This window comes from Microtus pennsylvanicus, chromosome 1, assembly GCF_037038515.1.
Source record: "Microtus pennsylvanicus isolate mMicPen1 chromosome 1, mMicPen1.hap1, whole genome shotgun sequence".
NCBI lineage: Eukaryota > Metazoa > Chordata > Mammalia > Rodentia > Cricetidae > Microtus > Microtus pennsylvanicus.
In genome coordinates, this window is record NC_134579.1 from 20553626 (window position 1) to 20568713 (window position 15088).

At 32.6% G+C, this 15088-nt stretch overlaps 1 protein-coding gene across 2 annotated transcripts in view; it reads left to right on the forward strand.

The window, feature by feature from the left end:
• Positions 1-15088, forward strand: part of Ncam2 (neural cell adhesion molecule 2) — a 395876-nt gene that overhangs the window by 337984 nt on the left and 42804 nt on the right. For both annotated transcript variants that reach the window (XM_075958727.1, XM_075958642.1), the window contains exons 13-14: positions 5022-5141; positions 8144-8265. In XM_075958727.1, coding sequence (XP_075814842.1) covers positions 5022-5141; positions 8144-8265 — 242 coding nt within the window. The remainder of the gene's footprint in view (positions 1-5021; positions 5142-8143; positions 8266-15088) is intronic.

The following is a 15088-nucleotide window of genomic DNA, read 5'->3' on the forward strand; positions in this document are numbered from 1 at the left end:
CTTGGAGAAAGGAGGTGAAGTCAGGGAGAAGGCATGTAGCCATGCTGGACACAGACCCTGAGACTTTACCTGGTAAACCATAGACTCATGGTGAAACACGGATTACTAGAAATGGGTTAAAATAAGAGATCTGAATTATCCAATAAGAAGCTAGCCTTTTCCGAAAAATTGGCTCCAATGTGGTTGACTAAAATCCACTTAATACCTGAGAGGGCTTGAAAAGAAATTCTAGACACACACAAAAAAAAAACAGTTTAACACAACTTCTTGCTGTTTGCAGGCGGTATGACGCAACTCATTTAAGAGAAGTTTTCCTGACTCAGTAGTAGAAAAAAAAAAGGCGCTCTTTTGAAATGTTAGCAGCATGACATCTGGATCTTTCAGGAGACCAAGCATGTAATTGGGGTTTGTACACAGCACGTTATAAACTACTTAATGGCACTGAGCAGCCCGGAACAAATATGCAGCCTCCTCTAACACCGAATGGCAGGTATTAATGTTGATTACCTACATGAATTATGCTGTTTAATCTAATAAGAAGTCATAAACTCGAGGAAATAAATATTAAAGATATTTTAAAACCTAAAACCTTAAAATTGCTAGAAAAATTCCTTGTAGGTTGAGTTTGTGTATTCCTCTTAAATGTTCTTCCTCAAGTGAAATATAATCATCTTTGTTATTATATATAAAAGTGATTCAATTGTGTGATAAGGTTTTTCTTTAAGCAAAGGAAGATTAAGCATTTAAATTTTTATCATGAAAACCAAACATGAAAATCAAAAAATATAGAAAGTTTTGTAGGAAATAAAAATTAAAAACTAGAATGCTTATAAAGTGTCTAATAATTAGTTTTTTCTTTTCCAAAATAAATACTTAATGAATTATTTTTATAAATAAAAACAATTAAATGTTATGTAGTATCATGGTACATGTCACAGTGGCAGGATATTCTAACACATATCTTCAAAATACTTCCTAGACTAATAAAAAAGATTCTTAGAAAAGTATTAGACCCTTAAAATGCTAAAATTTACACCAAAATACAAATTTAAGTTACAAAAATCCAGTGAAAAATTATTGACCTGAAATAAATATGTATGCATATATATATATATAATTTTTGAACAAAATTGATATTATTTCTCAATCTGAATATTATAATTTTATCATTAGTGATAGAAACATTAAAAGAAATGTAGTTTTATTACGAGTCAAGTCTTTTGAAAATTCTTGCAAAGCATCATTATATTTTAAGAAAATTCAAATGGATGTTAAGTGTCTGATTTTGCTTCTTTGTTTACACAGTGCAACCTGCATATTAAATGAAAAACTTCATTTTTTCTATGAATTTTTAGATCTCTGTGAGGAGATTAAGAGCCAGTATAATATCCAGTGAGCGTTTGCCCCTAACCCCTACTTTGTGATTTCTCATTATTGTCATGACTGTTTCATAGTTCTTGACAACCTCATCTTTCCCATTTAAGGCCAGTGATGCTGTAGTTCTAGCCTGAGGGACATCTCATCTTACAGTGAATATCAGGCAACCCACTGCAGTAATCCAGGATTTAAGTTATGGAAGAAAACATAGCTAAATAGAATCATATTTTGCATGTATCCTTATATTAATCAGTTTTCTCAATTATTTTCTTTTCTTCAAAGGTGGTAAATATTCCGTAGCCTCTGTGTCTGTTGACAGTTAAAGGAATAAGATTTATTTGTACCTAAACAAACAAAACAATATCACTCCTAGTAGTAAAATTTAATGCCTTGTGAAAAGAGAATGTAATTTCTGTTTTCCTTTCTAGTATTTGCCATAGTTGTAGAACCATGATTTTAAAACGTTTATGCTTTATCTTCATGGGCCAAGTTAAATATCATTATTTTAATTTGCTCTTTGCACTTTTTGCCAAATTTTGCAGTTATAGCCATTGGTTATTTAAGAAACTCAATTATATTTCAATAAAACTAAAACATTAAATTAGGGAAGGAAACCTGCTTCTTTACAAAACTCATACCTAACAAAGCAATATTGGACTTGAAAGTCATGCTGTTTAATGTTTCTAGGATATGCATTCATTTATAGCATTTGTCCTCGGAAAACACATAGTAGTTTTTAATCTAGTTACACAGAGATGTAATTTTGCTTTTGAATTTCTAATAAATTATAGGGAATGAAGCCATCCCACACATCAGTCCACAGTTCTATTGTCCAATTGTATGGGCACATGGAAGGAAATAAATCTATTAACTAACTTCATAATTTGAAGTGCAATTCTCTAACAGAGTGGGAAGCCTTGCATTTTTCAAATGGTGGTTTGCTTTCAGGCTCCACTTTAGGTGTTCAGAAACTCTGTGTTTGGTAATATGTCACAAAATTATCGGTGATTTAAGGCATATATCCTCTTTTTAAAGTAAGGCAAGTCAAATTACAGATTTGGTGTTACCCCCCTGAAATCTATTTCTTTTTCTGACTTTAATTTTAAGCCTGTATGCAACTTTTTCTATGTGACAAAATAGTCTTTGGTTTCACAGAATGTTGATAATCATAATAAGGGTTATTGGAGCAATCTTTCATAAGTCAGGACTTGATAAAAACTGACTTGTTGTACATGAACTTGGAAACCTAGCATCAGTGGGTTGGCTTTCATACTTTGTTCCAGTCATTTTGGAGGATATCCATAGGTCCTCCTCCTATTTACTTTTCCCTGAGTATTTCAGATCAGCATTGTAAATATATTTGAGACTGCAGTATTATATTGTTTTCTTCTCATTCCTGAAAATTGCCCTGATTTGAAACTCAATACACTGAGCAATCATGATATGGAGCAGCACATATTAAGGGGATGAAATATGGAAAACCAACTTGACTGAGCATCATGTAAATAAAGAATTAGTGTTACTTTGTTAGTTAGTAAGACATCCATGATTTTTGCAGTTCCTGTGAAATGTCTGAAAAAGGCAATACCTTGAGAAGGGAGGTTTTGCTCGAAATGCACAAACAGTTCAGTAAAATAAAAATATATGGTTTATGTAAAGGGTATCAAACTACAGATTTCCTTGTATTATATATTATGATAATTCAATAGCTTACCTCTTACAAACTTTTAACCAAAAATGTTAACAAATAAACCTCCAATTTAAAATGTAATCTATACAATTCTGTTTCATAGGCAATTTTACTCACTACTGAAACTGTAAGCATTAAATTCCATTGCTTTTCTTTCTGGCTTGCTTATCAAGACAAAGGAATATGAGTGTTTCTAGTTCCTTCCTTAAAATGGTATAGAATAGTTTTTATGACAATGTTCTCAGATGCATTTTTGTTATAGAAATAAGGAGGATTACATAACTAATCAAAATTGTTGACTGTGGTGGAAGAATCTCTCATATGATGTTGCTTACATACACTAATATAAACCATCTGTGTAAATGTTCATTAGTGTTTATAATGACATATTAAATTAGTTCTATTTTCCATGAATGCACAATATTTAGATAATAAATGACAGTCATGATGAATAGATTATATATTTTCTTTTATTTTTCTTTATTCCATGGCCTGCAACTGATAGTCCCATTTAACAAAAAACTGAAATTATGGCAAGTCTTTAACCCCAAACAATCACTTCAGTTGTCTTTGCTTGCAATGTACTTTTAAATAATTTTTACTTTAATTTTAAAGTATTTATTCTAAGAGTTGAGAGATACTCTGTTTATAAGAGTTAGTGGATCCCAACTGGTGAAGAGGCTAGCTAATAACCACATGGCTTCTTCCTGCAGTCTCCTCAACATGTCAATACTGGGATGCTTCAAAGACTATTGATTAATTAAGCACAGGTTTTTCATAAGATCTTCTGTTACAGCAGCTCTGTTCTCTCCAGATGAAAAGAATGTGGTTGAAGTCGATGCTGCATGGGTCATATTGATTCTCCAGAGAACTAATTCATTAGTGCTGTGATCAATTAATACGTATTTTATCTTCTTTAATTTCAAAGAACTTCACTTTTCTTTCAATTGTATTAAGTACTATTCACCATGTGTTGAAGGAGGTCACTTGTTTGTTTCCTGGACTCCTGGTAGATCAGAACCCAAATAATCACACAGAAAATATGTTTATTTAAATCAGTGTTTGGCCCATTAGTTCTAGCTTCTTATTGACTAACTCTAACATATAAATTTAACCCATCCCCATTAATCTGTGTATTGCCACTTGGTAGTTTACCAGGTAAAATTCTGACCGTCTGTCTTTGGCAGGGCTACATGCCTTCTCCCTAACTCCTTCTTCTTTTTCACTGTGTTCAGTATAGTTTTCCCCACCTACCTCTATTCTCTGTGCAGTCCCAAGACAGTTTATTTATTCATTAATGGTAATCAAATCATACAGAGGGTAATCCCACATCAATCATGGATTAACTACATACTGTAATTATGTTAGAAATAATTATAATTTCATATGTTTTAAATAACAAAATTGGAAAAAATATGGTGAATGTTTATCAATATTTTTTTAGATTTATGAGATTATTACATAATTACATTAATTTCCCTTCCTTTTCCTTCCCCCAAAACTCTTCCATATAACTCTCTTTGCTCATGTTTATGTTCATGGTCTTTTTTTATCATTTGTATTCATAGACTGAATATCCTATTTCCCTGATGTTATGAAGAAATAATTGAATTGGCATAAGTGACACTTAGATATATAGAACATTTGGTGTATTTATATAATTTTATTTTTTCTAAACATCGAAGAAAAAATGCAGTGACTATTTTGACTTTCTGTTTGTGTTCCAAAGCAAAGTGCTCCTTTTTTCCATTGAAATTCCATGCTTTTGTGAGAGTTACAGTTGAATCGACAAAACAGACTACTCAGAAATTGTGCTCACATGATCTTCTACTTTTCTTTTCAGGCACTTCCCTGTGAGGTTAATCTCAAAGATTAATAATAAGCCCAATGCTTTTTCTTATTGCAGTGCTTTAAAATAAGTGTATGTTTTTTTGTTTTGTTTTACTTTTCTTAGCAATGGTTGTCTTGAGCAGCCTGGAACCAAATACAACTTATGAAATCAGGGTTGCAGCAGTCAATGGAAAAGGGCAAGGGGACTACAGTAAAATAGAAATATTCCAGACACTGCCAGTCCGTAAGTAACCAGCACTACTCTGCTCTCTCTCATCAGATTCTTCTCTTGAAAATGTAATGGGTTTTTTTTAATGCAGAAAATCATTTCAATACTTACGGAAGTGAATTGTATCTCTATAGAAGTGTTTCCTGTGTTAGTGGCATCATGGTTTACATTTCTCAGAACCTGGAAAGAAAAGAAAAAACATGATGGAATATAAAAAGTAAAGCTGTTCTTAATATATCTTTCAAATTTATAATGTGATTAATTAGATTATGAGTGCAGATTTTATTATGTTTGTAGAAAAATTGTTGTGTGTCATGTCTCTTTTAATGAGACACAACTATTATCCCACAAATTATGTCAGCTGTAAGAAAAGGGAATACCAAACTCTAAATTAATCGGTTGCAAAAGTAACTATAGGAGACCATAATCATCTGTGGCCTTATTCTCAAAACTATCCTATTTTAAGTAATTTTTAGTCAATTTGGTTTATCTAAAGTTTTGAAATTTTAAAAGGCATAGCCTTTGTATCATTTCTAAAATTTGAGACAATTTACTGAAGAGGACTGCACATTGCTGTTGCAAAATATTGGTACGAATCTGCCTGTTCAATGCAAATATTACTTCATTAAATTGACTACTATAAGTTCCTGCTCTGTCATTTGGGCAGTAGTTTTCTAGGGCTTCTCAAAATCTACCATGTGATGTCCCTTTTCTCCATTCTCATATTGCAATATTTTAATTCCTTCATAATTTTTACCAGACTGTGTCCTAGGTAAGGGTATCAACGCTCCTACCCAAATCTTAAATGACTTGTATATTCTATTTTTATTTTCGCAACTACTGATGATACCCAGAGGTGTTGCAAATTCATTCAAAATGGAAGCTTAATAAGTTCAATTATACTCTGGGTAATCTTTATAATTCTGTGCATTCCTACATTTACAGACTTTGAACAACTTTTCTCCTCTTGAAACACCAGTGTGCATGTTTAAGAAAAATAAATCTCTACTCTTGGTACTGAGTATATGATTAAGTCATCAAAGTGTTGCTATTTCATGAAAGCATGAGAACCTGAGTGGAGATAAACAGCACTCATATAAAAGTTGAGTGCAGTGTTGTAGGTTAGTAAGATCAGAAGTGAATTGGAGGTAGAGGTAGATAAATCCTTGATGCACACTGGCCAATAAATCTAATCAAATTGGTAAGCTCTCTGTATACCAGTCTCTAGTAATCTCATGAGGAAACTTCATACTGTTAAGCTATACCCTAGTGCTCTAGCATCTGACACTGCTCTCAGAATGGGTTGTGAAAGTTATGTGCAAAAACCAGTCAGAGGAGCACGACCAAGAACTGCACTTAATCCCCCAGAGCTCTAGAATTCTGATGCTTGCCTATGGCAGGCATTTTTTCACTTTTTTTTTATTTCTACATAGCATTAAAAAAAATCTGTTTAAGTACTCTGCTGTGACCACAGTTTCTTAAAGATGTTTTATTTTCCTGCTTTACTAGGCCCTACATGGAAATATGGCCATATGTTGGGTGCCAAAATGTAGTTGGAAGTTTTGTTTTTGTTTTTCTGTTTTTTTCTAACCCCGCTTTGGAACGCAAAAAATGTTTACTAGAGGTTCCTCTCCTGTCTGGTAGCTTGTGAATGAACACTCTGAGACTTAATTAATTATAAATGTTTGGCCAATGGCTCAGGCTTATTAATAACTAGATCTTACATTAAAATTAACCAATTTCTATTAACCTGTATATTGCCACATGCAGTGGCCATGGTGCTGGATGATGTCTATTAGACTCCACTCTTTTCCTCCTGTATCTCTGCTGGGATTTTTTACCTGGCTCTATCCTGCCTTGCCATAGACCAAAGGAGCTTTATTTATCAACCAATAAGAGAAACAAATATTCAAATATACAAGGGGACATACCACATAATATAAGTGCATTCATATGTGTACCCACAGATATGAAGGACACACACAGTCCCACACACAGTCCCACACACACCACTACCATCATGACTCTTATTTGTTCTGATTTTCTCATGTCTTCTAAATTATAATATAGATACATTGTAATATATATACTGATGTTGACTTGCTAACCATTCTCCAACTTTGTGAGTTCTTTGAAATTAGGGGCAATTCTTTTATTATTGGATTGATCAAATTCTCACAAATAGAAGACCTTATTTTATATATTTTACTGCAACATAATTTTTATTATTTTATGTTTCATTTTTAAAATGAATATTACATCATAATAAAGTAATGTTCGATGGCTGTGATTAATAACATTAGACCTTTATGAGATTTGGCATTATCGTTATGGATAAAGAGGGAGAGTTACTGAAGTTCTAGCCTGCCTTAAGGGGCAACTGTCTATTTTCTGGGGAAAGAAGTGTCGAAGCCACTGATAAATTGCCCTTGCTCCATTAAGCAATTTCCTAAAACACTCTAAATAAATTCTGTGGATCACACACTGAAAAAACATAAAAGACATAAAGATAGAGATGGTTTTCAACAGGAAATAGAGAGAAATGAAGTGATAACTATTTAATTTTCATTACATAAATTTATGAAGCTTAAATAATGAAATATTAAATATAGCATTTAAGTTAAATTATAAATCTATGAATGAATACATTTTGTGTATGTGAGGCATAAATTAAAAACCAATGGTGAAAATTTAGTTTCTGTTTTTTAACATCTATAAATGTAACTTATTACAAGAAAAAGATTGCATTATCATTTTAAATGACAATGTCATTATTAAATAAATCTCTTCTATACAATATGAAATTTTCCATTTTAAACATAGAAGTTCTACTAAAGCAGCTGAGCTGTAAAGTTTATTATGTGAGTGAGCATCAAGTTATGCCACACCAAAATACAAAATAAAGTAAACCAATAAAAGGTAATGTATTTGGTATATAATTGATGGTTTAACTAGAAAGCAGTCTTATTAGGAATGTACAGTGAGAGTTCATGAAGAACTTTTGTGTTCCTTCTTAGGTGAGCCAAGTCCCCCTTCCATACATGGACAGCCAAGCAGTGGGAAGAGTTTTAAAATCAGCATCACAAAACAGGATGATGGAGGGGCTCCTATTTTAGAATACATTGTGAAATACAGAAGTGTAAGTATCTTTTGATTAATATTTTGTATCTTACTGTCTGTTACATGATGTCACGATAATCTTAAAGACTGATAAGGAATGAATCTATAAGGTAAAGTGTACATGTTAATTTTTCTGTTTCTGAAATTTATCATTATATTTGATACCTTTTATTTTATTAAAGAACATGTACTATTTTGAAATATTTTGATGGTTTTGACCCTAATTCTAGTCTATAATGTGATTTAACAACATGAGATAACATTTCTTTATGTCACTACTTTTATCTACTTTTCACTTCATCTTAGTACATTAGACTAAATCTGTTGGTTCATTTTACATAATGTAGTGTTGGACCCCAAAGTCCAATTACCAAGGAGGAGTTGCCCCAGGAGACTACTCTCACATCGCAGTTGATGTAAAAGCAAGAGGATTTTAATTTTGTTGTGACAGGGTTCTTCAGAATTTGAGAAGCCAAAAGACCCCAAATGACTGTCACAAGCAACTTTTAAAGCAAAAAGCCATAGAAACAAGGGTGTGTGTGTGGGGGGGACTTAGGAGTTGTTTTTTAACTATTTTTATTGGCGTATTTAAAGGGTTACTAACAATAATTGGTCTGAGCCAGGGTTGAAGAGTGGTTGCCAGATCAAGTGAGGTAAGAAAGAACATCTGAGGGTCATTCTGACCCCTTTCCAGGGACTGAATCAAAACATCTGTAGACATCTGTGGGTTACCTTGTCCCAGTTCCAGGAATGGAGCTCTATTTGGAGAACATTCACAAGGACAAAGGGCGATGACAGTCCAGAACGTGCATGTGTAATTGTTAGGTTCCTGGGAGGAGGGGGTGAAGCACTAAGGCTGAGAGGCCTCAGAAATAGCCTCAGAGTTGTCCTAGATTTCTACAGTAGAAACAGTATTAGAAACTTTTCATATTATTGTAACATTATATCTGTTAAAATAATTTAATTAAAAGATAATTTAACTTGAGTCATGGTTTAAAAAATAGTAGTTCATCATGGTAAGAAAATCATGCCCTGTACTTATCTTGTGTCGGAAGTGAAAAAGCAGAGAGACCAATGCTGGTGTTATTCTACCTTGATCTTTACAACAATACTGGACTCTAGCTAATGAAGCCCTACCACTCATACTTCCATAAAGAATCTTTCTTTTGGCTGCAAAACACTTTGGAAACACCTTCTCAGATATTTCCAGTGATGTATTTCTGAGCAATTCTTTTTAAAAACATTTTCATTAATTTTTAAATAAAAATTGCCTTTTTGTATTCTTCAGTACAATGTGTTGTGTATAAGCTTACAAAGAATGTAAATATGCTGGCAGTGGAGTAAGAAATAGTTGTGAGCCACTGTGAGTGATCTGGAAATTAAATTATGTTCCATGGAGCAACAGTTGATGCCCTTAACCATTAAATCATTTCGTTATCCCCTGTAGATAATTCTATTGCTCTCAAATTCACAATTAAGCCAAATACTCATGATAGGAAGATTAGCACATTGCATCTAAGAACAAGTTATTATAATGAAATAGATCTATCACTAATGTTTAAATAAAGAGTGGTCACTGACCTTCAGTAAAATGGATCATGTGATTAAAATGTATTTTGAATTGGTGAGTGAAGACAGCAATAGCTGCTTTGGGTATTCCAAAGGTTATTGTGAAAGAAGATTCTGCTTTATGAGTTACAGTCACCAATGTTGTCCCATGTCTATTTCTTCTGCTTCATTGTTGTATAGAGTATCAGTGGTCACTGGGAATGATTGCTTTTCAAATCTTTTCCATGAATAATTTTGTTTGTATTTTCTATAGAATTTTTTAGAATTTCAGTTCTTTAGGGTGCTTCAATACATTAATTTTGTCACAGCTTAGGGATGGGTTTACAGACCAAATTGAAAAGAATGCCATTTGATAATAAGAAAAAAATATTAAACAGAGTAAAACTTTTAAAAATGTCCTTTTAAATTGATTGTTATTAAATTTTTATATCAGCAAAAAATATTTTCTTAAAATGTATATTTTGTGAATTATGATTGTTTCCCAATTTGAACATTAGATTTAAGATAAGGAAATGAAACTCAATTTTCTATTGTGTCCATTAATAAGCAATTTTATATAGCATTTCAACTTTTCCATTCAATTCCAATATTTCCTTTACTGGGCAGTTCTCTTTTAAAATCAATATATTGTAACATTATTTCCTCAGCTTGACCTCCATGGTCATCTCATTCCATTTCAAGTTCATGGAATCTTCGTCTTTAATTATTATTGTTGCAAACAAACACAGACACACACACACACACACACACAGAGAGAGAGAGAGAGAGAGAGAGAGAGAGAGAGAGAGAGAGAAATATTTAAACACAAGCTGCTAAGTGAATCTGTTTGTTGGTGGTGGTTTGTGTCTGTTCCTAGGGATGGCTAATCTCTGTTGCAGGCTTCAAGCTGGCAATAATTAGCATCAGGGTGTATTTGCACACTATGCCATAAATATTTTACATCAGTAAGTCTCAGAAAGTCTCCTTGGGTTGTAGGCAGATCTAAACTAAAAATACAAGGCAATTTGGGCCAGGTTTCTTGTAAGTTCTCATTGTCTCATTTGAAAATTGTGCAAAACAGAGAATCCCTCTGAGGAGCATAGATCGTAGTTGCAACATTAATTACACTATAAGAGTTCCTGCATGTCTGTTAACTATCTATATTTTCACCCAGAAAGGTTTTATTAGAAAACATCAGTAGACATTAATGACTTGTAAGGAAGAATGACAACAAAATACCAGAGTGAACAATAAAAATTATAAAATAGTAATGTAGTTATCTATTCTTCTGTGAATAATTTACTTGAAATTAAAGCTATGTTTGATTATATAATATAATAAATTGATAGTAGAGTAATAAATACTACATTCAGTGCAAGTAGTTTGATGATTTTAATCAAAAGTAGCAGACATTTATTATTTTATGCTATGCTTTTTAAAACTTTATTTCTTTGGGTTTTTATTTACTAAATCCTGTGTACTGTATTATTTGTAATAATTCTAAAAGTGTTATTATTTATAGATATCAAATACTATGGATAGAAACTAAGTATATTGCTGCACAAGTTATACGTCATCATCAAACCATAAATACAAAAAAGAAAATAATGAACAAATATTTCAAAGGTCTGTAGTTGGAGTCAGTGGAAGCCCATGCTAGTGTGCATGGGGCTTGGGTTTGAGCTACCTCACACAGACGTTACAGTAGAAGAGGTAGTACAGCTCATTCACTCGGGAAGCAAAGGAGGACTCATGTATAGGAAACTATTGGTAATGATATACATATTCACCTCTTAAATTCAGTGCTAAACACTTTGTGTTGAAAGATATACTTGGAAGCCCAGAGAAAGTAAATGAGTTTGAAAGGTTTTAAAGTAAAATGATCCATTTCCCCTTTCCCTCAGAATTACTTACTTATTTGTTAAGTAATTTAGGATTAGAGTAACATTTCAGAAACACTATCAGGACTAACATATTGCATCATATAGTATTTTAAAATAAAACTTGTCAAACAAAAGTACAATGTCATTTATACAAATAGAATTAATCTCTTAAGGATATATAAGATGGCTTGGAGAGTAAAAGAGCTCCAAGCCATGACTGATGACCAGACTTCAATCCTCAGGACACACACGATTTTAGAGGGAAACAAATTTTTGCAAATTGTCCTTTGACAAATCAATGGACTGATTGATACACCAATGCCCACACATATGCATGTGCATACATAAAATGAATACATATCAAAATATAAAAGTACTTTCTTTATAGCCTTCTCAATGTCTGGTTTAATGAAACAAGTAACTTCTTAAAATGTATGCAACTTTATTTATATTGTTTTAATATTTATCATATATATAAAACACAGCAGGATATTATTAGGGTTTCAAAAACAATGTTACCTTAATTAACATACTTCAAATCATTGGCTTCCATTACTATAGTGCTGTAACAAGCCCTAGGCATGGCTAGAAGCAAAAAAGTTTTATTGAGTAGCACTATATCTATATAGAGCCAATTATTGCCACAAAATCATAATATTGACATTTTTGATTTTTGAGAATATTTGCATATACATAATTTAGTTTTTATTGAGAATAATGCTATCTCCAAATAACACCGCATTATAAATTAAAAGTTAATTTTCTGCAAATGAATGTCACTGAGGATATTAACAACACTTAATGGTGAGTCAGTGCCTAGCATTAGATGACAATAACATATGAATTCAAAGGTATTTTTGTAGGTGTTTTTTTTTCTAATATCGCTTTGTTTTTTATTTGCTTTTGATTGCAGATTATTTCTTCAATATTATGTTTTATTTTTTTGATTTTGTGCTTCTCGTGCCTTCTCTTTGTTATTTTATATTTTACTCTGGCTTGTTGCATTTTTGTTTAATGTTTTTTTTTTTCCAGAGAGCAAAAGAAAGGCATCAATTGGGTGGATGGCAAGGTGGGAAGGATCTGAAAAGAGCTGGGGAAGGAAAAACATTGATTAGAATATACTTTATAAAAATATGTTCAATAGAAAAAAAGAAAAGGAAAATTATTTAATAAGATAAGCTCGAAATCAATCTTTAGCAAGAAGGCTGCTAGTTAGTTCCCAGCCTCCTAGCTCTGAAATAATCACACAGAAACCATATTATTAAATCACTGCTTGGCCCATCAGCTCCAACTTCCCATTGGCTAACTCCAACATACCAATTCAACCCATCTCCATGAGACTGTGTATCACCACATGGCTGTGGCCCACTGGCCAATGTTCTGGAGTCTGTCTCCAGCAGGGCCACCTGGCCTCTATCTAACCCTTCCTCCTCTCTCCCTGCGTTCATCTGTGCCCTCCCTGCCTGCGCATGTCCAAAAGAGTTCCTTCACCAACCAATGGTAATGAACAACATACAGAGGGGGAATCCCACATCATCAATCTTCTCTAAGAAATTGCAATTTTTGATCAAAGAGAAAATAATATTAAAGAGATTCAAGTTTGGAGAATGATCTTTAATGTACTTCATTTTTAAATAGTCATCAATATATTTCAATTTGCAAGGGAATAATTTATATATTTCTGTCTTCAATCACATCTATCATCAAAATTGAAAATAAAAAAGACATAAAAGGTAAAAGATGGCATTGGAAGAGGAGAATGTGGTTTGATGCAACTGTATTGGATTGTATACATATAAGAAATTGCCATGATGAAAAATCATAATTAGAAAATGAATACTTAGGTATTTCAATAAAAATACCCTATTTTCCTTTACATGGGCGTTGTTTTATAATATCAGTCTAATGTAACAGTCCCTTCTTGTGCCTATTGTTCCAATGATTATGTGATGCTTTCCAATAAAAGAATCCCTTTGAGTTGGTCATGGTGACATATAGAACTAATCTTAGTACTTTGGTGATAAGGCAGGTGTATCTCACTTTAGAGGATATCCTGCATGACACAGGGGTAGGAATCTCCCCAACAACAACAAAAAACTAAATGAATATGCACAATACATCACATTCTTACTTCATTGTCACTAATTTGTTCCAATGTCCATCTCATCAATTCAAAACAACCAGAGGATTTCTTTTTAACTTCATAATGGCAATGAATGTTAATTCAAATATAACTACTTCTGCTCACTATTCAATTATTATATTACTTGTCTCAGTCACCAGTTCATGTAGAACTATTGAAGTATAGAGCACAGACTCTAGTACAAGTTTTACAAAATAATTGTTTTGATTCCTTGTAATTTTTAGAAGGATATTGCTTACTCTTCAGTAATTTTCAATTTCTAAATAACCAATCATAAAGTGTACTTTCTACATAATCTTTTAAAGATTAATGGAAAGAAGGAATTTTCACTATCTGATGAAGTACAGAACCATATAATAAAAAGAAAACCATAAAAGCTTCAATATAAATAAATAAATAAATAAATAAATAAATAAATAAATAAATATATACTAAAACAGCAATGGACAAGTAAAATGCGTCCTTCGAGATTTTATAATCCCTGTATTGTTTTGTTATTGTGTATGGTGCAAAGAACCATATTGGTATTCTGAAATTTTATCCACATAAGATTTTCTGCAAATACTAGATCCTCTGTTCATTTCTGCAAATTCACTACCCATATGTTTGCTTCCCAGGCTACCTGAGTTGCACAGTGCAGCTACGTTTGGCACAGTCTCAGACTGTATTAGTTTATATTAACCATGTAATTAATTGGTGATGCTGTAACATGTTCAGCAATGGATATAGTGTACTTGACCATCATTGACCATCGTTGACCATCATTGACCATCATCATTACCTGTCTTCCTTTTCTTCTTTCCTGGGTCACTTTCCTTTTTGCATATAGTTCTATTTCTACTGTCATGTCTTGCTATGTATATTTAATTGTATTATCACCATAGGAAAAAAGCAGCTGAAGGAGTCTGGAAAATTGTTATCATACAGAGAGTTTTTTGGACAAATATTAGGTCTCCAGTTTCCTAAGTAGATATGGTCAGCCACATATGTAAGCAGAGGCTGTGTTTTAATTTTCCAGACTCCCAGACCGAAATAATCACACAGAAACTATTTAATTACAACATTGTTTGGCTGATGGTCAGGCATATTTCCAGCTAGTTCTTACATTTCAAATTAACCCATTTCTATTAATTACATATCATCACTGTGGTCTACCAGTAAGTATCCAGCATCTTTCTCCTTAGCAAGTAAATGACATCTACCTGACACTGCTTTCTTTCTCCCTGCATTCAGTTTAGTTTACCTGCCTAGCTCTACTCTACCCTACC